Source organism: Pelodiscus sinensis, chromosome 7 (assembly GCF_049634645.1).
Source record: "Pelodiscus sinensis isolate JC-2024 chromosome 7, ASM4963464v1, whole genome shotgun sequence".
In the NCBI taxonomy this organism is placed as follows: domain Eukaryota; kingdom Metazoa; phylum Chordata; order Testudines; family Trionychidae; genus Pelodiscus; species Pelodiscus sinensis.
This window is the reverse complement of record NC_134717.1, coordinates 56,348,604-56,373,487: the sequence shown is the minus strand read 5'-3', so window position 1 is coordinate 56,373,487 and position 24,884 is coordinate 56,348,604. Positions and strand designations below refer to the sequence as shown.

The 24,884-nt window shown below is 44.6% G+C and overlaps 2 protein-coding genes across 6 annotated transcripts in view; one reads left to right on the top strand and one right to left on the bottom strand.

Moving 5' to 3' along the window:
- The window catches only part of SUMO1 (small ubiquitin like modifier 1), an 80,960-nt gene that overhangs the window by 29,620 nt on the left and 26,456 nt on the right, over window positions 1-24,884 (bottom strand). For both annotated transcript variants that reach the window (XM_075933858.1, XM_075933856.1), the window contains exons 5-6: window positions 12,008-12,102; window positions 11,073-11,169 (exon numbers count right to left, since the gene is read on the bottom strand). In XM_075933858.1, coding sequence (XP_075789973.1) covers window positions 11,073-11,169; window positions 12,008-12,102 — 192 coding nt within the window. The remainder of the gene's footprint in view (window positions 1-11,072; window positions 11,170-12,007; window positions 12,103-24,884) is intronic.
- KIAA2012 (KIAA2012 ortholog) overlaps window positions 1-24,884 on the top strand; it is a 125,972-nt gene that overhangs the window by 96,365 nt on the left and 4,723 nt on the right. For all 4 annotated transcript variants that reach the window (XM_075933854.1, XM_075933853.1, XM_075933852.1 and 1 more), the window contains exons 16-20: window positions 4,713-4,806; window positions 8,239-8,413; window positions 10,599-10,731; window positions 12,176-12,546; window positions 19,049-19,260. In XM_075933854.1, the coding sequence (XP_075789969.1) occupies window positions 4,713-4,806; window positions 8,239-8,413; window positions 10,599-10,731; window positions 12,176-12,546; window positions 19,049-19,260 (985 nt within the window). The remainder of the gene's footprint in view (window positions 1-4,712; window positions 4,807-8,238; window positions 8,414-10,598; window positions 10,732-12,175; window positions 12,547-19,048; window positions 19,261-24,884) is intronic.

The window sequence follows — 24,884 nt, the reverse complement described above, 5'->3', positions numbered from 1 at the left end:
AAGTTGAATATGAGTCAACAGTGTGACGCTGTTGCAAAAAAAGCAAATATGATTCTAGGTTGTATCAACGGGTGTGTTGTAAGCAAAACTCGTGAAGTCATTCTGCTGCTCTACTCTGCACTAGTTAGGTCTCAGCTGGAGTACTGTGTCCAGTTCTGGGCGCCACATTTCAAGAAAGATGTGGAGAAATTGGAAAGGGTACAGAGAAGAGCGACAAGAATGATTAAAGGTCTAGAGAACATGACCTATGAAGCTAGGCTTCATGAACTGGGTTTGTTTAGTTTGGAAAAAAGAAGATTAAGGGGGCGACATGATAGCGGTTTTCAAATATCTAAAAGGGTGTCACAAGGAGGAAGGAGAAAATTTGTTCCTCTTGGTTTCTGAGGACAGGACAAGGAGTAATTGGCTTAAAGTGCAGCAGGGGAGGTTTAGATTGGACATTAGGAAAAAATTCCTAACTGTCAGGGTGGTCAAATATTGGAATAAATTGCCAAGGGAGGTGGTGGAATCTCCCTCTCTGGAGATATTTAAGAACAGGTTAGATAGACATCTGTCAGGGATGGTGTAGGTGGAGCTTGGTCCTGCCTTGAGGGCGGGGGGCTGGACTCAATGACCTCTCGAGGTCCCTTCCAGTCCTATGATTCTATGATAAGAAAGAGTCAAGTAGCACGCTGGTGGTTAAATCAACATTATTGGGATTTCTTGGTTTTATTCACAAGGCTCTGCAACTAATTTCATTATATTAACCCACTTCAGTAGCCTGTATCTCAAAGTGTAACACGGAGTGCCTGCCTACTGCACAGAGCTGACATGAGACTATCTGAAGGCGTGTAAAATGTTCTGAAGGAGGCTACTGTAGAAATGCAAAGTATGGAACATGCTTGAGAGAGACATGGTCATCTTCATGTTCTGGGACTTCTCTCAGATTTGGGGGGAGGAAAATCCAGAAGTGCTCTGGAATGGTTAGTGCCGATAGCCATGTGACATCCTCCCTTCTGAGACTCCCCTCTCCTCTTAAGTCAAGTCGTTCAGGCTTTCCTGCTGCTTGCCAATGCCTCATTTGCATCTTCTAACCTCCCCACATCTTGGTTATTTTTTGATAAGCAGGGCTGTGTTTGCCAGGGAGGATTTCTTTTACTCTCAGGTTATGCCTACACTACAAGGTTTTTGCACAAAAATGGCTGTTTTTGCACAAAAATTGGCGGAATGTCCACATCGAGTGCATTTTTGTGCAAAAAAAATACAGTAAATCGACAGGACAGAGGGCTTTTGCTGGTATAGTTATTCCTCTCTCCACAAGACATAACTCCTTTTTGCGCTACAGCTTTTGCAGAAAAAGGTGTGTGTGGACACTCAGCAGGGGTTTCTTGCGCAAAAAAAGCCTATCACAAAAAGCACAGGTGTTCTGATGGCCATTATCTGAATGGCCATCAGAGCTTTCTTGTGCAAGAGCGTCCATACAGCGTGTACTCTCTCTTGCACAAAAGCATGTCGCTTTTGAGGTGTGGGCATGCTTTTGCGCAAGAAGTTTTTGTGGAAGATTTGTTCCACAAAAAGTGTCTTGTGCAAAAACCCTGCAGTATAGATAAAGCCTCATTCTTTAATCTACATTTTTGTTTGAAGCTTTGTTAGTGAAAGACAGGACTGTTGTCCCGAAAGGTATTTTCTTCATGCTGGCATCCCTGTTCCGCACATGCTGACTCCTCAGGAATGCTTTCGCTGGGTATTACACAAGTATCTCAGAGAGGTGGGGTACTGGCTGGCTCCCTCCTCATCTGTCACTAAGAAAGGGCAAAATCCCTTTCAACTGATTAACCAGTTAAACGTGATGTTTAACTGGCTACCCAATTAAAGGGGGCACAGGTGGGAGAGGGAGGGAGTGGTGCACCACTCCCACTGGGCTGGAGCAGCCCCCCACTCACCACAGGCAGAGGCTGCTCCAGCCCAGGCCTGCCTGTCACAAATGGGACTGCTCTGGATGACCAGAGCATCCCCTGCCTGTGACATGCCCAGGCTTGCCATGGACAAGGATTGCTCTGGACAACCAGAGCAGCTCCTGTCTGTGGCAGGCCCCCTGCACAGCTGGAGAAACTCCCTGGCCACCATGGGTGGGGAGCTGCTCCATCCCCTTACCGGTTAACCAGAACCGATAAGCATCACCCGTTAACCTTTCACATTCCCAGTGTCTATACACAGCCTAGCCTCCCTATGCCAGCTTGAATCCAGCTAGCCCAGGTCATGCTAGCAGTGTGCAGACAACACAGCATGGGTTAAATGAGCCAAATATGTAACCAGAGTCCACGCTGGCCTTGTATTACCTGCCTCATCTCCACTGCTACTGTCACCTGTGCTAGCTTTGGGTAGTTAGCCTATGCAGTATTTTCTGTGTAGACTTACCCTAAATCAGTACATCAGCCAGCATGAGAGAGCTGTGGAGGCATTGCCTCTCTTTACAGGCAGAAAGACAGTGGGAGTTTGCTCCCCAGGGAAAGCAAACAAGCCATGCAAAATGCCTGTGATGAAATCCAGACTCCTTTGGTTTCACATTTCATCACCCAACTAATTGAAAGGTGAACTAAGGTGAGAGAGAACCTGGCCTAATGTATGGTTTTGTGTCAGAGTCATGTAACGTTCGTGGTTTGAGCTGAGACTTAGCTTTGGCTGAGTAATAATTTGAGATTTTTTGTTCCTTCAAGCTCAGAATCAAACAAAACCAGACACCCACCCAGACCCCAGCAAAAGGAAACTGTCACGTTAGTCTTAGAGACAGGCACAAGGTACAGGAGAGCTGGAAACTTGACACCTTCATCTTTAGCAGACTCAAGTGCAAATTTTGCCAAATGCAGCTTAGAGTACATAGTGCGACTCCCATGAAAGTTTCTGTGCCACTGACTCCCTTCTTTCTGTCACTCCTGTAAGTTATGGGCATAAACTAAGCATAAGACTAGTGCCCAGGCCAAAGTAGCAGAACTTGCTCCCATTTGGCATTTAGTGGTTGTGCAAAATGAATAACTTACATGCTGAAATAGTGGAAGCAGGAGGTGTAACAGGGAGGTATAAATTAAATCATGCCAAATATTCTACTGTAGTTTAGACTGCACCATTTCCAGCACGCCTGGTGACACAATAAGTCTGGCATGAGTGTGTTAAATGCAGTGGGCACTGCACCTAGTGACACAAAGGCTGAATTAGCTCCCCACGGAATTTGATGCAAATTCCACAAGTCACGCTACTACTGACTGTCTGGTTAGTAAAAGTTTAAATTACTTAGTCATTTACAACCTTCTTATGCCCCAAACTATCATTTATGACATGTAAGATTAAGCACTGGACACTTTTGAGACCTTCCAGAAGCTGTCTCTATGTAATAAAGACAAGTCATTAAAAGGCCACAACACAGGCACAGAGCTACAGAAATTCATACCTGCTTTCTTAGCTCCTTATGTGACTTTCTTTATCCAGATATTTCAGTGCAAAGTCCCAGGAAAGGATCCTTCCATAAAAAAGTTTATTTCATTTAAAAACAATTGAGGTTTTGCAATAACATAGCCTCTTGGAACAGTAGAATAAATCACTGGAAGCAATCAATGCTGTCTGACTTTTTATGCATGCTTGAAACAAGGGCTCTCCCTACTGGTGCCTTGATGTCCTGTACCACAGGCCAACGCTGCAGAGAAAAGTCGTTGATCTCTGACATGGCAACTTATTCCTTTGAGAGTAAATCTTACACCCCTGCACTGAATGCTTCCCAACACTCTCCTGTTTACAGGCCTCAGCACCCACCTGAAGGCATGAGAGAGTACTTTAATCTCTAGGTCCCATTGAGTCCTGGGGCTGCCTGCTGAGATGATATCACACCTTCCAGAAGTAGGCATTTTTGGCAGTGGAAGAGCATCCCAGCGCTAGGAAGCCCCTTCATTTATTTTTATAAACATTCTGGATTTCATGAGAGCCAGCCTCAGAATTCAGAATGTGGATCCATCACTTTGGGTTCAGCCTGTTAGAGAACAAGGGTCACCTGCAAAATTTATAACTGTTTTTGCAAACAATATCCCGCCTCAGAGATTGCCTCCGATTCCTGGCCGTTAGATTCCATGAAACTTCTTGGTGTTTCAAGATTCAAAAATGTTCAATAATATCTAGAGATGGGTCTGATCCAAAATCCTCCTAGCCAAATTGGCCTCCCACCCCACCCCTCAAAACCCCCAAACTTTTGAGGAATTCAAAATTTCAGTACCAATTTTGTTTTTGGCCAACTTAAAAACCCTCAACTCCAAACCAAAGTCAGTGGAGTTGCTCTTGATTTATACAGCTGTCATCGAAAGCAGAGAGTAACCCTCCATTTTACATTAAATTGAATGTGTAATGTACATAATAATGGTTTTCATCTAAAATACACTCTTGGCCTGTTTCCAGAATATGGAATAATCTGAGACAACAAGCAGCAACCCATAACGAATGGGATTTCAACCTCCACAACTGAATTGTGTTCTAAATCTAGATTCCAGGATATTTAAGTGGTCTCTAAAACTGGCAAAAACCACCTTGTTTTTGGACATTTGTCAATAGGGAATGGTCACCAATGCTACTCAAGTTTAAACAATGTAAAGCATTGATTTAAAACAAAAGTGCATATGCCTGGTGAAATGACTCAGTATAATCCCAATTCCGGCCTGTCTTGGAAAATAAGGATTTTTTTTTTACTTTTGCAGATCCAGGGAAGCAAATGGATGAAGTACCTGGGTCCCATAGTATTTCAAAGCTGGGTTCCCATGTTGCCCAAACACTGAGCCCTACTGAAGAAATGTGAGTAACAGGAGTCTTTTTATTTTAAATAAAGTTTCCTTTTTGGCATCCTACTTTGGTTTTCAATTATATTTCATTTCAATTGGGAGAATAAAAATATAGGAAGATGAAACCTACCTGTAGCCTGGGCCTTTGATTAATTTACTTTCTAGCAAGTATTGAAACATCAGGGTAGGATTTCTCTCTGATTTTGCCTTACTTAAGCAAACTACATATTGTGAACAATATTCAGAACAATGGACGGCACCAGTGTTCTCTTGTTACATGAGATCAGAAACAGAGCTCTCCATGGACAAGGGGATATGATAGTAAAGAAACGATGAGGAAGGGTCTTGGACCCTGATTCTACAAAGTCTAAATATTTTTAGGGCATGCTGCAAAACCCTCCTCAAACCAGGGTTTGGTGAAGAGGAGACTTCTTTAAATTTGCTAAGGATCTCCCTGTGTTAATCTAATTTAACTCAGAAGTGCTTAGATGGTACTGTACTGGACAGATGAGGAAACCTACTTTGGTAGGAGTTTAATACCTCAGATGAAATCAGATGCCTCTTCTACTTGTCTTACCCCTGGCCCCTGTGACGCACCTGGTGCAAACTCCCTTGCTTTCACGAATTTAATGCAAATGACCCCACAGTACTGCAGCTTCAAATCAAGTGAGCTGTTTGTCCCAGAAAGTGAGGAGCAAATTGTTACATTGATCATGAGCACACTCTGGAAAGATGCCTCTGAGGAACACTAAGGTGACCATCCATCCCATTTTTAACAGGATGGTCCCTATTTAAGCCCTCTTGCAGCTGTCCCAGCTTTCCCAGCGTTTCAGCTCTGGCACGCCCCCTGCTGGGCAGTCGCCATCAGCACAGCTGCAGCAGCCTGCTATTTGTGGATGGGAGGCGAATGCAGCAGGTGGTGGCCAGCAGGTGGCGCTCTGAAGTAGGGTGCAGAGGCCAGGAGGAGGAGGGGGAGCTTGTCTATGACAGAGTGGTAAGGGCAGGGGAGGGCAAATACCAGCCTGTGGACCAGATCTGGTCTGCCAGGGTTAGCCCAACAGGCCTTCACACCGCCATATTTACCTGCAGGTACAGGGGATTGCAGCTCCTCTTGGCCGTGGATCGCCGTTCCTGGCCAGTGGGAGGAGCAGGTAACTATGGTGGAGTAAGGGCCTGCCAGGTTCTAACCCTGGCAGACAAGATCCAGCCCACGAGCCAGTATTTGCTCACCCTTGGTCTTGCTCGTGTAGCTGCCCCCAGTGTCCCTCTGCAGTATAGCTCTCCTCCAATCAGCACCCTCCATTTCCATGTTATGGAGACCAATAGAAGTCCAGGTTCATCCCCTTTTCCTGGTACAAATAAACCCTGACCTTGCTTTAAGTTAGAAGAAGAGGAAGCTGCACCCCAAATGTGGTGGTCCTAGTTCCTACAGTTAAGAACAGGTGGAACAAGTCCTTTGTTAATGAACAAATGGAATCACAGACTGACAGATGCACATTTATGATATAGATAGATAATAATGCAGTGTGTCTTTTAATGGGGGCTGAAACAACTTAATGCTATTTTGAATGTTTGTACTGCATTGCTGATTGCTTGCTGTTGAACTCACTTAAATCAGAGCAATTTTACCTAGTGTCTCTTGTTGGGCATAGGGAAATATGGTCACCCTAACTAACTCGCTTAAGCAGTGCAGTAAAAGAGTCGCATCCTTCTGGACAAAGGCATTGTCTCCCACTGCAAATTAAATTACAGGAAGGGAAATGGATTACTCCTGCTCTCTGGCCTCTGTATCTCACATCTCTCCCCGCTCCAGACCAGTCACTTTTGCCCAAAGGCAATCAATTAACTTGAGTTAAAACAGAACCACCGACTCTTGTCTAGACAAACCCCAAAGTAAGAAGGAAAACAAACAATGGTGGATTGCACAGAAAATCCATTACCAAAAATGAAGAGGTTTGGATAACATTGAGATAAATTCTTCAATATGTTCTGTCGGCTTTGCACTGCTCCAGTATGCAAACCAGCTGGAGAGACACAGCAACTGGACATTTAAGCCAGATTTGTGAGGGCTTTCCATCAGTGAATTGGTGCAAAGCACCTGGACTCCACTAGATAACCTCTTCCTTTTGGAGCAGATAAAGGTAGGATCTTAGACACGTAGCGGTGTGGAGAAGTCACAGTGCTTCATTGAAGGAACACACCTCAGTGTGACTGAACTGGGTGTACATATCAGAGCAGGGCCGAATTTGTCCCTATCAATTTTTTCTGGTAGGACTGGACTTTATCTTCAGATTTATCATGGCCCCTTACCTTTAGTAAACAGATTTATTACATGAAAGTTCCATCTGCAGCTAAAACTGCTACATCCTCTGCTAGTAATGATCATTCTTTATGTCTTTGAGTATAGGATGGTATTATGTCCCTTAGCAGCCAAAGCAATTCCAGAGCTAGAAGAGTACCTCTTGCCATTTAGATGACGGAGTTTTGTTCAGACCAGTGATTTTCAAACTTATTTTTTTCATGATCCAGTTGGTGATGTCTGCGGCCCAACATAATTTGACTAGAGTGTGCGCTCAGGGGTGGGGCGAAGGATGAAAACTTTGGCATGTAGGAGGGGGCTCTGGTGGGGGAGTGTCAAGGCAGTGGCAGGAGGTACTTATCTGAGTGGCTGCTAGTCAGCGGTGTAGCAGGGGTGCTAACAGTCTTCCTTCCTCTCCTGGCACGGCAGACCATGCTGTCCTCAGAAGCAGCCAGCAGCAGGTTCCCAGCCAGTGGGAGTGTGGAGCTAGTGTTCAGGGCAGGGGCAGTGCGCAGAGCCCTGTGCACTCTCCCTCACACACACTTAGGAGCCAGGCCTGTAACTGGCTACTTCTGGGGCACAGTGCAGTCAGCAGTGCCAGGACAGGCAGGAAGCTGTAGTTTGAAAACCACTGGTTTAGAGGATGGATTGAAGTCATGCCTTTCCCAGTTCTGATATCAGTTCACTAGGAGACTTTCAGCAAAATTCTTACTCCCTGTCCCTCTGATTACTATAGTTATTTTATGAATTGGTATAAGACCACTATGTACCTGCATGGCAGCGAGATGCTTTTGAGCATTTTAATACATGTGATTTTGTTACTAACTGTCCAAAGCACCCGCCAATCAGACTTTGAAGTTTTGTTATAGCACAAGAGAGAATGTTACTTGCTTTCCTCAGTAATGAGGAGACAAGAGACCTCCAAGCAGAAAAAGCAGCTTCCTGCTGGGGCCATTACAATTACATAAGTTGTTCACTATATGATACTGACAGATTACTCCAAAGGGTTTCAGGACTTGCAAGGGAAAAGATAAGACAGAAAACATACCAGCTTTTTCTACTCCTTCAGCAGGAGACTTTCTCTCTGGAACTCTGAGATGTCACCAAAATCTTGGTCTGGTTATATTTATTGCTTTAATTTTAAAGGGGTCAAGAGTCTGAATCTGGTAACCATCACCTAGGACCTTCCAGTCTTAGGGTGGTGCTACAAGAGAATGTTGGAGTAGACACAAGTCATTCTGAAAATCAGCATGCGACAGAGAGAGAAAAAACCACCCTGCCAAAGGAGCTCTACAAGCAACCTACTGCCGGCTTCAGTTCTGTAAGTCTCACAGGACACCTCTCCAGTAGCAAAATGCTTATTACACCCTACTCCTGGAAGGGGTTTGAAAAGAAAGTTAACATTATTCATATTGGAAAGTCTCAGGGGTAACCATGTTAGTCTGTCACTTTAAAAACAACCAGTAGTCCCGTGGGACCTTAGAGACAAATAAAAATATATAGTATCATGAGCTTCAGTGGGTAAGACCCACTTCATCAGATGAGTGTGGGTCTTAACATAAGATAACATAACATAAGAACGGCCGTACTGGGTCAGACCAAAGGTCCATCTAGCCCAGTGTTCTGTCTGCTGACAGTGGCCAGTACCCGGTGCCCCAGAGGGGGTGTACCAAAGACAATGATCAAGCGATTTGTCTCCTGCCATCCTTCTCCAGCCTTTGACAAACAGAGGCCAGGGACACCATTCCTTACCCTTAATAGCCTTTTATGGACCTAACCTCCATGAATTTATCTAGCTCTTTTTAACTCTGTTATAGTTCTAGCCTTCACAGCCTTCTCTGGCAAGGAGTTCCACAAGTTGACTGTGCGCTGTGTGAAGAAGAACTTTCTTTTATTAGTTTTAAACCTATTACCCATTAATTTCATTTGGTGTCCTCTAGTTCTTATATTATGAGAACAAGTAAATAATGTTTCTTTATTCACTCTCTCCACACCACTCATGATTTTATACACCTCTCTCATATCCCCCTCAGTCTCCTCTTTTCTAAACTGGAAAGTCCCAGTCTCTTTAGCCTCTCCTCATATGGGACCCATTCCAAACCCCTAATCATTTTAGTTGCTCTTTTGTGAACCTTTTCTAATGCCAAAATATATTTTTTGAGCTGAGGAGACCACATCGGTACACAGTATTCAAGATGTGGGCGTACCATAGTTTTATATAGGGGCAGTAAGATATTCTTCGTCTTATTTTTTATCCCTTTTAAAATAATTTCTCGCATCCTATTTGCTTTTTTGACTGCTGCTACACACTGTGTGGACATTTTCAGCGAACTATCCATGAGAACTCCAAAATCTCTTTCCTGACTAGTTGTAGCTAAATTAGCCCACATCATATTGTATGTATAGTTGGGGTTATTTTTTCCAATGTGCATTACTTTACACTTATCCACATTAAATTTCATTTGCCATTTTGTTGCCCAGTCACTCAGTTTGATGAGATCTTTTTGAAATTCTTCACAGTCTGCTTTGGTCTTTACTATCTTGAACAGTTTAGTATCGTCCGCAAACTTTGCCACCCCACTCTTTACCACTTCCTCTAGATCGTTTATGATTAAGTTGAATAGGATTGGTCCTAGGACTGACCCTTGGGGAACACCACTAGGTACAGCTCTCCATTCTGAAAATTTACCATTTATTCCTACCCTTGGTTTCCTGTCTTTTAACCAGTTCTCAATCCATGAAAGGATCTTCCCTCTTATCCCAGGACAACCTAATTTACACAAGACCCTTTGTGAGCCTTTGGTGAGAGACCTTGTCAAAGGCTTTCTGGAAATCTAAGTATACTATATCTACTGGACCCCCCTTGTCCACATTTTTGTTAACCTCTTCAGAATGTTACGAACCAGGATTTCCCGGGACAATCCTGCCCGTCCTGCTGTCTGGTTTTGGTCCAGAAATCTGTGGACTGATGTCAGAGTGAGGTGGAGCAGTGGGGAGGGCTAACAGAGGGAAGGGAATGGTGGATGGTTCGCTATGCGTGATTGTGGGCAAAAAGCGACTGACTGTAAAGCCGACATCTATTTTGTTTTACAACATTGACTCCTGAGGAATAAATGAAAGCTTTTCTCGTAACACGGGTGTGAAACAACTAAGCTATTTCTCCCTATGTCCCATGAAGTCAGTTGTCAGTGGTCCTGAGATTATGGCTAATTCCAGGATGCCAAGGTAATTCCTGGACTTGTTCCCCAATGTGAATTTAAGAAGTGGTGAAACCTTAAATGTGGGATGCTCTGAAAACAATGTATGTTATTGCTGGATGTGTGATGAAGTTACATTGTGCCTACAAAAAAAAATACTCTTCTGTCTCATTTCATTCTGAACACTGTTTGAGGTAACTACTATGAGCTGCTCGGTACAAAAAACCTTACATTCTTGTTTTTAACCAAATCAATATACCTTATCAGTAAGTTTCAGAGAAACACTATTACTGTCAATTCCTGTTCCAGGACACAGAAGTTGCAGAGAACAAAGCCATGAAAGGAGAAAGAAATGAATTGACCAAGCTGGTCCCAGTATCGAAAGCACAGAAAAAGAACAACAACATAGACAAACGACACAGCAGAGATGAATTTGTTGTAGGTAAGATCATCACACACAAAGAAAAATTCTCAACTCCAGTACCCTACTTGGTTTTTTAAAAAACACACATGCACACACACGCAAATGGGATATCTGGAAGAAACATCGGGAGCAGAATATTAGAACCAAGATCTGCCATGCAGAACTGAAAAGATCATATTTTTACAGAGCTTTTGTTTTCCTGTCTGCTCTGTTAGCTCAAAAGATCCAAAGGCATTCATTTCTTATTTTTAGATGTGTGATAGCTTTTATTAAGATTAATTCCCTTGCGATTTACCTCTGAACTAGGTAAGGCCAACAGTCACTGCAGTAGAAAATAGCTGTGTTGCAACCATGCATACCTGGAAGGAAATATCTTCTGTTTTGCCAGAAGCAAAAAATTGTATGTAGTTGTGCAAATAGACAGGGTTTATAACTAGATTGTCCCTCCAAGGGTCCCTGCAGTTTAGCAGAAAAGAAACATACATATTGAGAGTTGCACATACATAGTAACTACTCTTCATTTTCATGTTATTTATACAGTATTAAATATTTGTACTGCAGTAGCACTTAGGAGACTAATGTTCTCATTTTGCTATTCACTATATGCAGATTAACCCCCTACCTTAAAGGTCTTACACTGAAAATAGACAATCGAGCAGGGAAGGGACAGGAAATGACCTATCCAAGGCTAGATACCAGGTCAGTAGCAGAATTAGGAACAGAACCCAGATTTACTGTATCCATCCATTAGACCACATTGCCTTTTGGCATGTGTTCACAAGAGAGAGAAACTAAAAAAAAACCCGACAACATCAGCATTTCATATTATTTTTGTCTAGAGAGATAAGGCCTCAAGCAACACCATGAGAAGAGAAAAATACAATTAATGCAATAATTATGACTCTTGTTTGATATAAGAATAATTTAGATAGTAAATCACAGTTGGCTGTCACAAAAAAAACTAATCAAGCATTTCTTTGTAATTGTCCTGATAGTCATCTCTAAACATTGACAGAGCTATATTATTTTTTTTTTAATTTCATCATTGCAGACCTAAATGTTTTGCAGACATAATGTTTTGGCTCTTTAATTTAAGCTGAGCAGGAAACATGGCAAAATCAGAAAGACAGGAGCTCCAAGTTCTTCTTTTCTATGCAGGAGATTTTGCACATCTAAAATGAGTGTTTACAAAACAATCTTGGATCTTGCCTAGTATTCACACTGCCTCCCAATAAATTAATACCAGCTCCTGAGCATAAAGACATGGAATAGATTTGCCTATAGTTGTAAGTACCTGCATTGCAGATGGGCATGTAGACAACATGGATACATCCAGAACACACTCTGCAACTTGACCATAGTTAAGATTACAGCGGGTGGCTGCATCAGCTGACAAAAAAAAAAAAAAAAAAAAAAAAAAAAAAAAAAAAATCAACATTTGGAATGCATTGTGTTCTGACAGGAAAACCAAAAATGAAAAAGGCTGATGGGAAAAGAACATTCTCTCTCAGGAAAGAGACTACCAGAGTCAAAAGACCAGAGACCATCCAAGAACCAAAGCATGAGGAAGGAGGGCAGGAAGCAGATCAGAGCAGTACAGCCGCTGGGGATGAGGAATCAGGTGCTGACAGGAGTCCTTCTCCCTCCAGCTCTTCTATTAAGGACCATCTACTCCCTCCTGGGAACCCCGAGTTCTGTTTTGAAGACAATGGCAGTCCTTCTGGGTCTAGTCCAGTTCCCATTCACAAAAAAATGTCTCAGAGTCGCCCAATAATCACCACCACTGTCAGTGGCATGGAATTGGACGTAGGCACAAACAGCAAAATTTCAGAGGTAAGATCTGGGGTTTTCCTTTCTAGCCAGCGACGGAGCAGAGTGAAACACTGAACTGCCTCTCACATTCTAGGATGGTAATAGGGACCTACCTGGTCTGGCTCTCAGCCCACTTCAGTTTCCTTCATCTTCCTTCCGTGTGGTTCAGCTGCTGAGGGGACAGCCCTCTGGCCGGCTCACAACAAGGCATCAAGTCCAGACCCAAAACACATCAAAAATATTCTGTCCCTGTCTCAAGTGGGGCTCAGCTTTGCCTTATGGAACACCTGTCTCCTCTTTTCACATTGTTCTTTGAACTCACCTGTCCTACCAGCTTCCCCTTGATCACACTGGCGAAGAAACCCACACTCACCCACCTTCCCCTAGAGACCAGAGCATTAAATACCATAGGGATTTTAAAAGGCTGCGTAATGTTATGACCAAAAATCACAACATGTGGAACTACATTTGTTGCAGTAAATGTAACAGATATTTCACCTTCTTGCTCTAGGAAAGAGACAACTGCCTTAGCTGCGCTCCTCAGAAATGGTTTGCCTTAGAATGGGGGGAGAAGCCTGGGGAAAATGGAAGGCTATGAAATCAATCTGGATCAAGCAGGCTCAGCAGGTTTTTTCCCCAGTGCTAGCTGTGATCTGCCCTCCTGATGGGAGTACTGTCCTCTCTGGAACCTCTGGCACAAGATCTCTAAACAGTTCAACACTGAACCACGCGTTCCCCCAGGACTGTATTGTCCCAGGCTCTCTCCTTGGCTATTTTCACCCCTCCCCAGGTTCTTCTATTTTCTGTTTCTTCATAGGCCTTTCCCACAGCCCTTCCAATGCTTTGTTAGGGAAAAACCCTGCAGTAGGCTTCAGGCCCGAGATCTATCAAGCAACCTTACCCACTCACACCCATGCAGGTTCCTTAACATTCCTTCCCAGCATGCTTTGTAGTAGCCTGCAGTCCTATAATAGGGAGACTACAAGTTCTGGAATGCCAGCTTTTCAAGAGCCAGAATTCAGAGCCGGATGTGGCAGGCCCAAGCCTATCCTTAAAAGCATAGTAGTCATGTGATGTGAAGAATAACTTGAATGTTGTGTTTCAACAGAGATGCAAACATTTTTTCTTTGGAGGGGCCAGAGTTTAAAAACAATACCTGTCATCTATCACTCCAATGAGTTGTTTTATACCATAACTAAATTTGTCTATTTTTAACAGTGAGATGAACAAGCTTCTGTACCAAATTCAGTGTTTCTACCATTTATTAGTACAATACCTATTTTTTCAGGCGTGGGAGGTAAACCTCCATGAGCCCCAAACTGTCTACACTCATTTGCATGAGTCTTGGTCTCATTTGCATATTTTCTGCCAATCCGTTTATGCACTAGGGCTTTTGCACAAAAACAAGCAGTGTGGACATTTTCTTTTTGTGCAAAACCCCCTTTTTCCGCAAGATCCTTATGGAGTATACCGATCTTGTGGAAAAAGGGTTTTCTGAACAAAAAGAAAACGTCCACGCTGCTTGTTTTTCCGCAAAAACACTAGCACAAAAATGGATCGGCAGAAAATATGCAAATGAGATCATGACTCATGCAAATAAGTCCCTCATTAGCACATTTTTTGCAGACAAAACTCAATACTGGCTACGTTTACACTGGCAGCTTCTTGCGCAAGAACTGTTTTGCGGAAGAGTTCTTGCGCAAAAAGTCTTCCACAAGAGCGTGTCTACACTGGCATGTGCTTTTGCACAAGCGCATCTATGGCAATGTGGACGCTGTCTTGCACAAGAAAGCTCTGATGGCCATTTTAGCCATAAGGATTTCTTGTGCAAGAAATTCATAGATTCATAGACTTTAAGGTCAGAAGGGACCATTATGATCATCTAGTCTGACCCCCTGCACAGTATAGGCCACAGAATCTCACCCACCCCCTCCTAGAATAATCCTCTCATCTATATCTCAGATATTGAAGCCTTCAAATAGTTTGAAGACCCCAAGATGCAGAGAATCCTCCAGCTGTGATCTGTACCCCATGCTACAGAGGAAGGCGAAAAACCTCCAGGACCTCTGCCAATCTACCCTGGAGAAAAATTCCTTCCCGACCCCAAATATGGTGATCAGCTAAACCCTGAGCATGTGGGCAAGTCTCACCAGCCAGACACCCAGAAAGTTCTCTATAGTAATTCCTATTATCCCTCCATTGACCTATTCCCCACTGATAATGAATGGTCAATTAGTTACCAAGGTCATGTTATCTCATCAAACCATCCCCTTCATAAACCCATCTACTTTAATCTTGAAACCAGATAGATCTTTTGCCCCCACTACTTCCCTTGGAAGGCCGTTCCAGAACCTCACTCCTCTAATGGTTAGAAACCTTCATCTAATCTCAAGTCTCAACTTCCTACTAGCCAGCTTATATCCATTTGTTCTTGTGTCCACATTGGTATTAAGCTTAAATAATTCCTCTCCCTCCCTGGTATTTATCCCTCTAATATATTTAAAGAGTGCAATCATGTCCCCCCTCAGCCTTCTTTTGGTTAAGGTAAACAAGCCAAGCTCCTTAAGTCTCCTTTCATAAGACAGGTTTTCCATTCCTCGGATCATCCTAGTGGCCCTTCTTTGTACCTGTTCCAGTTTGAATTCATCCTTCTTAAGCATGGGAGACCAGAACTGCACACAGTATTCCAAATGGGGTCTCACCAATGCCTTGTATAATGGCACTAACACCTCCTTATCCCTACTGGAAATACCTCGCCTAACACATCCCAAGACCGTATTAGCCTTTTTCATGGCCATGTCACAATGGCGGCTCATAGTCATCCAATAATCAACCAGGATTCCAAGGCCCTTCTCCTCCGTTACTTCCAACTGATGTGTCCCCAGCTTATATCTAAAATTCTTGTTATTAATCCCTAAATGCATAACCTTACACTTCTCACTATTAAATTTCATCCTATTGCTATCACTCCAATTTACAAGATCATCCAGATCTTCCTGTATGATATCCCGATCCTTTTCTGAACTGGCAATAGCTCCCAACTTTGTGTCATCCGCAAATTTTATCAGGACACTTCCACTTTTGGTGCCAAGGTCAGCAATAAAAAGATTAAATAAAATTGGCCCCAAAACTGATCCCTGAGGAACTCCACTAGTAACCTTCCTCCAACCTGACAGTTCACCTTTCAATATAACCCACTGTAGTCTCCCCTTTAACCAGTTCTTATCCACCTCTCAACTTTCATATTAATCCCTATCTTTTCCAATTTAACCAATAATTCCTCATGTGGTACTGTATCAAATGCCTTACTAAAGTCGAGGTAGATTAGATCCACTGCATTTCCTTTATCTAAAAAAATCTGTTACTTTCTCAAAAAAGGAGATCAGGTTGGTTTGGCACGATCTACCTTTTGTAAAACCATGTTGTAATTTGTCCCAATTGCCATTAGCCTCAATGTCGCTAACTACTTTCTCCTTCAAAATTTTTTCCAAGATCTTGCATACTACAGGTGTCAAACTAACAGGCCTATAGTTACCCGGGTCGCTTTTTTTCCCTTTCTTAAAAATAGGAACTATATTAGCAATTCTCCAGTCAAATGGTACAACCCCTGAGTTTAGAGATTTATTAAAAAATTTTGCTAATGGACTTGCAAGTTCATGTGCCTGTTCCTTTAATATTCTTGGATGAAGATCATCTGGGCCCCCCGATTTACTCCCATTAAGCTGTTCAAGTTTGGCTTTTACCTCGGATATGGTAATATCTACCTCCACATCCTTAGTCCCATTTGTTATGTTACCATTATCCCTAAGATCTTCATTAGCAGTCCTACTTCTTTTTTTGTTTTTTCCTATTTATATGACTATAAAACCTTTTACTATTGGTTTTAATTCCCTTTGCAAGGTCCAACTCTATCTGACTTTTAGCCTCTCACTTTGTCCCTACATGCTCTAACCTCAATAAGGTAGCTTTCTTTACTGATCCCTCCCATTTTTGACTCCTTATATGCTTTCTGCTTTTTCTTAATCACCTCTCTGAGATGCTTGCTCATCCAGATTGGTCTAACACACCTGCCTATAAATTTTTTCCCTTTTCTAGGGATACAGGCTTCTGACAGCTTCTGCAACTTTAACTTAAAGTAATTCCATGCCTCCTCCACCTCAAGATCCATAATTTCTTTAGTCCAATCAACTTCCCTCACTAATTTCCTTAATTTATTAAAGTTAGCCCTTTTGAAATCAAAAACCCTAGTCTCAGATTTATTTTTGTTTATCCTTCCATTTAATTTGAACTGAATTAGCTCATGAACACTCGAGCCAAGGTTGTCCCCTACAGCCATTTCATCTATGAGGTCCTCGCTACTCACCAAAACCAAATCTAAAATAGCATCCCCCCCTTGTTGGTTCAGCAACTACTTGATGAAGGAATTCATCAGCTATCACATCTAGGAAAATCTGAGCCCTATTATTATTATTACTAGCACTTGTTCTCCAGTCTATATCTGGAAAGTTGAAATCTCCCATGATCATGCAGTTTCCATGAGTATTTACTTCATTAAAAACATTAAGGAGGTCTCTATTCATATCCAAATTGGATTCTGGTGGTCTATAACACCCCAAGCACTATCCCAGGGGAGGATCTGATAGTTTTCTTTCCCAATGTGATTTTTGCCCAAACAGACTGTCTTCTCCATTCCATCATTTTTTATTTCTTTACAATCTACCTCATCTTTAATATACAATGCGACTCCACCACCTTTACCCTTATTTCTGTCTTTCCTAAACAGCACATATCCTTCAATACCTGTACTCCAGTCATGCCTAGTATTCCACCATGTTTCTGTTATTCCTATAATATCTGGTTTCACTTCCTGGACCAATAGCTCTAGTTCCTCCTTTTTGTTACCTAGGCTCCTCGCATTGGTGTACAAACATCTTAATTTTTGCTGTTTGGCCTCATTCACATTCTTTACCCAATTTGGCACGTACATTGTACCTCCAATATGACCTATTAGACTAGTATCCACCCTACCCTTCCTCATGTACCTTCTCCTACCCCCAGCTATATCCTTTCTTACTTCGTTTTCCTCCCTCTCAGTGTTAAAATCCGGCGTAGAGATTACCTGGACATCTCCCAACCATCTCCCCCAAATTCCTAGTTTAAAGCTCTCAATCAGTTGAGCCAGCCTCCATCCTAGAAGTCTATTTCCCTCCCTACTTAGGTGAAGTCCATCCCGAGAGAACAGTCCTCTGTCCATAAATGCCTCTCAGTGACCATACATCCCAAAGCCCTCCTTATAGCACCACTGCCTAAGCCATCTATTGATCATCATAATCCTGTCACATCTTAGTTGCCCTTCTCTAGGAACAGGCAGAATCCCACTAAAGATCACCTGAGCCTCAATTTCCTTGAGCGTCCTCCCCAGCCTAGCATAGACTCCCTTAATTCGTTCCAGCGAGAATCTAGCCGTATCATTTGTTCCTACATGAAGGATGATCAATGGATTCCTTCCTGCTCCCTTAATAATCCTCTTCAACCTCAGTTCCAATTCATGTTGCCTGTCTACACTGTCCTCTTGCGCAAGAGGGCTTATTCCTCGTGGGGAGAGGAATAACTCTTCCGGAAGAAGCCCTGTTTTCCAATGCTGTACTGTAAATTTACTTGCGCAAGAATGCGCACTCAGTGTAGACACCCAGCAAGTTTTTGCACAAGAACAGCAAAAACTCATTGCAGGAGGTGTAACAGTTAATCCGACTAAGGAATTAGTTCGGATTAACTTCTAACTGCCGTGTGTAGCTGCGGGCAGTCAGTTCGAACTAAGGGGATTTAAAAATGGCGCCTGCCCGGGAACATGCAAATGAAGCCCGGGATATTTAAATCCTGGACTTCATTTGCAAGTTCGCATGCCTACATTAGCCACCCTAGTTCGAACTTAGAGTTCTTAGAGTTCAATGCTGAGCTCTTTCAAATCTTTCCATTTTTGTTGTAGTACTTTCAACTGTTAGGCTTGTTTTCATTATAAACATTCTTTTGCCTCACAAATGAGAGACACATCATTCATATCCCTTTCCTGATACTGCCAGACAAACCCAGCCCTTTACCCTCCTCTTTCTGCAACATACTTTTGGAGAGCAAAAGCATTTCTGAAGAATAAGAGCAGAGGTGGTATCAGAAATCTCAAGGTAAGCAGAGCTTCATAAAACAGCGTTTACAAAAGTGAAAAATTAGGGGACTGTAAACTGTTGAGGGGCTTTCTAATAGTCATCAGATGTCATAACAGCGGCCAAGTGCTAGGAGTCACCCATGCAATGAGAGTTGTATTTACAGTCTAAAGTAAACAGTGCAGGTAAAGTCACATTGACAAAGAGTCCCAGGTAAGGCACATCTACTCTGGGATTTGTAAATCTCACATAAAGTGCATCCTTTTCAAGGACTATGAATCGAATTTAACAATAGAAAAAGTGAACCAACTGGCAATTTCCAGAGTGCAAACTTTATTTAGTAAGTATCTTTTCCCTATATCCAGACCATTCAGGAACTTCTTGGAAACCAGCAAGAGGAGAAATTATCACGGGACAGAATGCGAGCAGAGAAGGCAGAGAGACGACGGCGAGAGGTAGAAAGGAAAAGACGGGAACAGGAGGAACAGAAATTGAAACAGCAAAAGCAGCAAGAGCGTATGGAAAAAATGAAGGAAGAACTGGAACAGGAACAGAAGAGAAGAGTAGAAGAGATACGGTTAGTTGGGATGGCCCTGGAGGTTTTTCGCCTTCCTCTGTAGTATGGGGCACGGGTCACTAGCGGGAGGATTCTCTGCATCTTGGTGTCTTTGAACCATCATTTCAAGGACTTCAATATCTGAGATATAGGTGAGAGGATTATTCTAGCAGTGGGTGGGTGAGATTCTGTGGCCAGCACTGTGCAGGGGGTCAGACTGGATGATTGGAGTGGTCCCTTCTGACCTTAAAGTCTATGAGTCTATGAGGATGAGGCTCTGACTGGAGAAGGAAATATTTGGGTGCAGGGCCAGCCCGAGTCTTGTTGGCACCCTGGGCCCGGGCATGCGGCACCACCCCCAGGTGCAGGGTGCATGCATGGGCCTCGGGCGTGGGCCCAACCCCCCGGGGCACACGGCACATGTGTGCTCCGGCCACAACCGCTGGTGCGCAGCCGGGACGCCCATCAGGCGCCCCCCCGTCAGTTGGTGCCCTGGGTAGCTGCCCGGATCACCCATGCCTCCGTCCAGCCCTGTTTGGATGGAACAGCCACATAAAAAGCAGAATTGCTCTTTTCCATTTAAGGAACATCACATCAAGCACTTAAATCTTCAACCTTCATCTACCCTTGCATCAGGAAATATGCCTTTCCAAGTATCCCACTCTCACAGCAGCATCTCAATATGACATCTCAGGGCGGGGGGATAGGGTAGACGTCATCTCATACCGATACTCCCTGACTGCATTTCCAAAGAGTAGAATAAGGCAGCACAAATATGCTATTCTAGAACCTTCATACATACGGCGTCTCCTGGTCCGTGTCACTTCCCGCAGCTCCCATTGGCCGGGAAGGGCGATCCATGACAAACGAGAGCTGCAAACAACCATACCTGTGGACACAGAGGTGGCCAGCCAGGGGCTAACCCTGGCAAACTGCCTCCAGCTTATTGCCCACCCTTGCTCTACAGGCACCCTTCTCAAAAAAAATTTTTTAAAAATGAAGGGAGTTTACAGGTCTCTGGGTTGGATCATGCCCCTAGGCCTGCACAGATCTGCCTTGACTTGAGTGGAGACAAGCTGGGCCATCTCCACGGCATCATCTCTGGAAAGGTGGGAGCTCTGAAAGCTCAATGAGCAGTGGGGTGAGAGAGGGACCAGAGGCAAATAGCCCTAGGTGCATGACACGTCATCCCTCAACAACCTACCAGGAATCCATAGGACAACTAATACAGCTCTTGGGCCTGTTTTTCTGTGGAAGCTCTCGGCTAAGGCACTTCCCCTCCAGACCCTTTACTGAGCGTTATGGGGTTAGCCCTGGGCAGTATCGCTCCTTTGCAAGCCAGAGGAGGTTTAGGGGGCTCCAATCAACACACAGGCAACAGACACCTGTAAGGTTTGGAAGCTGGACCTCCAGCTTCTTTCACCTTCAGCAGAATTCATTAAAAACCTAACAAGGTCCCTCTTTCTTCCAGTGGAATGATGGCTGTAAGAGGAACTAGACAGGAAGAGTCGGGTTTCAGGAGGGCATAAGAGGGAGAGGCTCTCAGGAATGCAAACCTAGGGACTGGCAGACTCCTGTGTGTAGCTCACAGAGAAGCAGCAAAGCTTTAGCTGTTCAATCTTCATTTCTTACAACTCTTTCTGCACCTCGCACTGCTAATGAAACAGTAGCAGTGATTCAGCAGCAACAGTTCTCCAGCTCATTAACAGCAAGTCTGGGCAGTCAACCCTCCCTCCTCCCCCACACATACACAGACCGTCTGCCTGACATTTGGGCGGTGCTGCGCCTGGTATCCAGTGAGCTGCTGGCTGCGTCGCTGGGTCTGCACTTCTGGCAGGGTTGGGGCTTCCACATGCCCACCTGGTAGCATTGCCAGTTGTTTAATCACACAACACAAAGATCCTTGCCCCAGCCCCTGCCCCTTGAGCTCCCCCACTCACTTTCACTGGGATAGGGCTGCAGGCTCAGGGGCCAGGAGTAGGTCAGGGGGTGAAGGTACAGGAAGGGATGGGGGTGCTTACCTTGGGCAGCTCTGAAAAGCACCTGGCACACCCCTCTGGCGGCAGCTCCTAGACCAGCAGGGCTCCATGCATTGCTGCTCATGGAGGGGGGGAGGGGGGAGCATTTGGTTACAGTAGATAACCGAACTTCTGAGAAGTGGGTACCCTGACTATGAGAGGAGGAGAAGTGATTTGCAAGATGCAGCATTCCAGTCCCCATGTGCGCCAACAACAGACCTCAATTTACCTATCAAAACTTGAATGAATGAATTCAACCATGAGCATTTGACAAATTACAGCACTTCTTTACATAGCCACTGAGCAGATGGAAAGTGGAATCATCAGTAAAAACAGCAAAGAGACGATTACATAAGACTGTTTCCACAGCATCCAATCCCTATTTAGCATTGGAGCACACAGGAATAATCCAGCACAGGCCCAGACGGGACACAAAACCAAATTGCTGCCGATGAGGAGACCAATAGAGATAGCTGGTTATAGGATGCAAATGATGAATTACAACCAATCAGCTAAAGACCTACCATTTCTAGAGAAGGGGACATTCCAGTATGCATCCAACCTACTGAAAGACACAGGAAAGAATGGTCTACAGGAGTCATGTAGTGGGTCCCAGGTCATACCAGGGATAACAAGTTGCCAGATGCAGAAATAAGCGACACTGACACTGTGGTCCAGATCCAGTCACCCTGAAGAAAACCACACTATTTTTATTCTTCAAGTGCTTATACAGCATCCATCATTGTGGTGTCTGAGTACCTGTATCACGGAGCACATATCTATTTGACTCCCTGATAAAGATTCAACTCTGCCTAGGCCAGGTACTTAGCACTCTCTGGTTCTGTGAGTCAAAGTTACTTACTGTTAGCTCTTGGTGAAATGAGAAAGAGAGGATTAAGTTTCAGGAGGGGCATGTGTGTGTGTCTCACTAGAGATGAAGAAACACAAGCCGCGGCATGTAATACTGGCTTCTCTGTCATGTCGAGTAAAGCCCCATTTCATTCATTTCTGCCTGCTTGCTCTATCACTTCTTGCTAATGGAACACCTCCCAGAGCACCTCTCCAGGTTTTCCCCATCTGGGCCTTTTAGGGTATGTTTCTACAGGGATAAAAACCCACAACTGGCCCAGGCCAACTGACTGGGGTGGGGGTGGGCAGTGGCTCAGGTTCTAGAGCTGAAAAATTGCTGAGTAGATAGTCAGGCTCAGGCTTGTACTCTGAACGGAGGCAGGGTCCCAGAATTTAGGTTCCAGCCCATAGGTCTACACTGCAATTTTTTTTTCAGCCCCACCATCCAGAGTTAGTTGACCCCAGCCAGTCACAGCCATGTGGCAGGTCTTTTATCCCTGTGTAGACACATACTCACTATGGATGGCAGTACAGAGACTGATCTGGTGGCATTTTAGAATGGCCAGAGGAAGCCTGCAATTACACCTTTTTAAAGAATTGATAGAAGGAAAACAATTCCCTCCACCATCTACAATTCAGAAACTGTGGATGGGGAAAGACTGTGAGGATTCTGGGTTATTCCAGTTACTGCAGAGGGAAGGTACCTTAGCGGGGTGTTTTGCAGCAGTGTTGTATGTTTAATAACTGTCATACAAACTATGTCCCCCATGGCTTAGGAATGAAGAGGAAGTCAGGAGGCACGATATCAGGTAGAAGGGAAAGACGGGCAACCTCCAGCTATAGAATGGCCTTTATGGGGTGTAGTCACGCCGGACCCCTGGGAAGGGAGAGGGAGGGGGACAGTTCCACTGCCCTAGAAGGAGCAGGACCAGGGCAGCCAACCCTCAGCACAGCTCAGAGCACGTTGCACCATAGCACTTAGAGCTGCACTGAGCACACCATATGGTGCTCCTATGGTGATTTAAAGGGCCCTGGGCTCCAAGTGCCACCGCTGCCGCAGTAGCGGCATCTGGGAACCCTGAATAGGGATGTTAATAAAAGTGTAATAGAATAGTTGTGTAACCACACAAAATCTCAGCAGTTACATGACTACTGGATAATCCCTGGGGGCGGGGCTGGCAGCCAGTGTGCTCCTGGCCCCATTCTCAGGGAGCCCCCTGCCACCCACGCTGCTGCCTCTGTATCAGAGAAAGCAGCTCAGGGTGGCAGGCAGGAGCTGGTCCACGAGGGGTGCCAGTTTAAAAACCAGCGCCCCATGCAAACTGGCTGCCTGCCTACCAACAGTATGGGGTGGCAGCAGCCCCTGTTCGCAGGGGTTAGGGGCAAGAGACTGAGCTCCCCACAGAGCTCCCCTTTAAAATCGCCAGGCCCTGGTGCTGCTGGTCCACAGCAGCAGCCCCTGCACTGGGGAGCAGGAACAGGTGGCACTGCAGAGCTGATGCTGGAGGGACTGGCTTTTAAGCCGGCTTCCCCCAGCACCTGCGCCTGCCTTCCCCTCCCCCCACCACATCTGCGGGAGGCAGCAAGGGGCAGGGGCAGGTGGGTCTGCAGAACTGGCATACGTGGAGAGCCTGCTTGAAAGCCAGCTCCCCACATGTATCTGCTCCAGTCTGCCCCCCTCACTCTCTACCCTGCTGCCTCTATGTCGGAGACAGCAGCAAGAGGGTGGGAGGGCCAGGTGGATCCGGTGCTAATAGGGAACCTGCTTAAAGCCAGCTCCTCACAGGCACGGGTTCCTGCTCATCCCCTCTTGCTGCCTCTGATATAGAGGCAGCAAGGGGGGGGGGGGGAGCGGCATGTAGTCAATAAGATTAACCAATAAGCCCAGCGTTATCAAGTAATCATGTAGTCAACTACATGTTGACATCCGTACCCCTGGGCCCTTGAAAATCGCCAGGCCCTGGTGCAGTTGCTCTTTTGTCACTCCCCCCTCTACTCCCCATCGGTGGGCCTGGGTGCAGCTGTCTGTCTCTCCTCCATTGAAAGGGCCAGCTGTCAGACAGGGGTAAGGTCCTTTAAAAGAGGTGAACCTAAACTGGAAATCTCAGTTGTCACTAAACAACTGGACTGATTTGCCACCGTCTTGTACCACTGCACTGGTGCAAAATGAGTGCTGATAGGGTAAAACATACAAGCAAATCAGAATGCCTTCCATTGCTTTGAACAGTTTCACCTTGTTTGTGATTTGAACCATGTTCTAATCTGGTCTAACTGGGTAGTGTGGAAGAGGTACATTGGTGTTAAAATCTGGTTTAAAAAGTATGCTCCATTCAAGGTCTCCACTTGGGCCTGAACACAGCTGTTCTAATTCTAATAGCACTGGATCCCACACTGAATTTTACTCTAGTTTGGCCAGTCATTTTTAAACCATACTTAAACACAGCCAGTTGTCAGACATGCAAATGTGTCCTCCTCTGCATTGCTAATGTGCTCCAAAAGCAACTTGCTCTGACCCTTGACAGTACTGTGTGCATCACAAGTAAACAGAGGAAAAAATGTGGCCTCCTTAAGCAACAGGAGGAAGGGGAAGGGGGTCAGGACGATCTAATTCACTATAGATTCACCTGTGGAACTCACTCCTGTATGATATTTTTGAGGCAAATAAGTTTAAATTGATTAGATACTTGAATTAAAGCAATGTTTACAGTTATAGGAAGCAGTTGGTGAAAACTACAGGGCTATGAATCTTATATTTCATAACATAAGATAATCACCAAT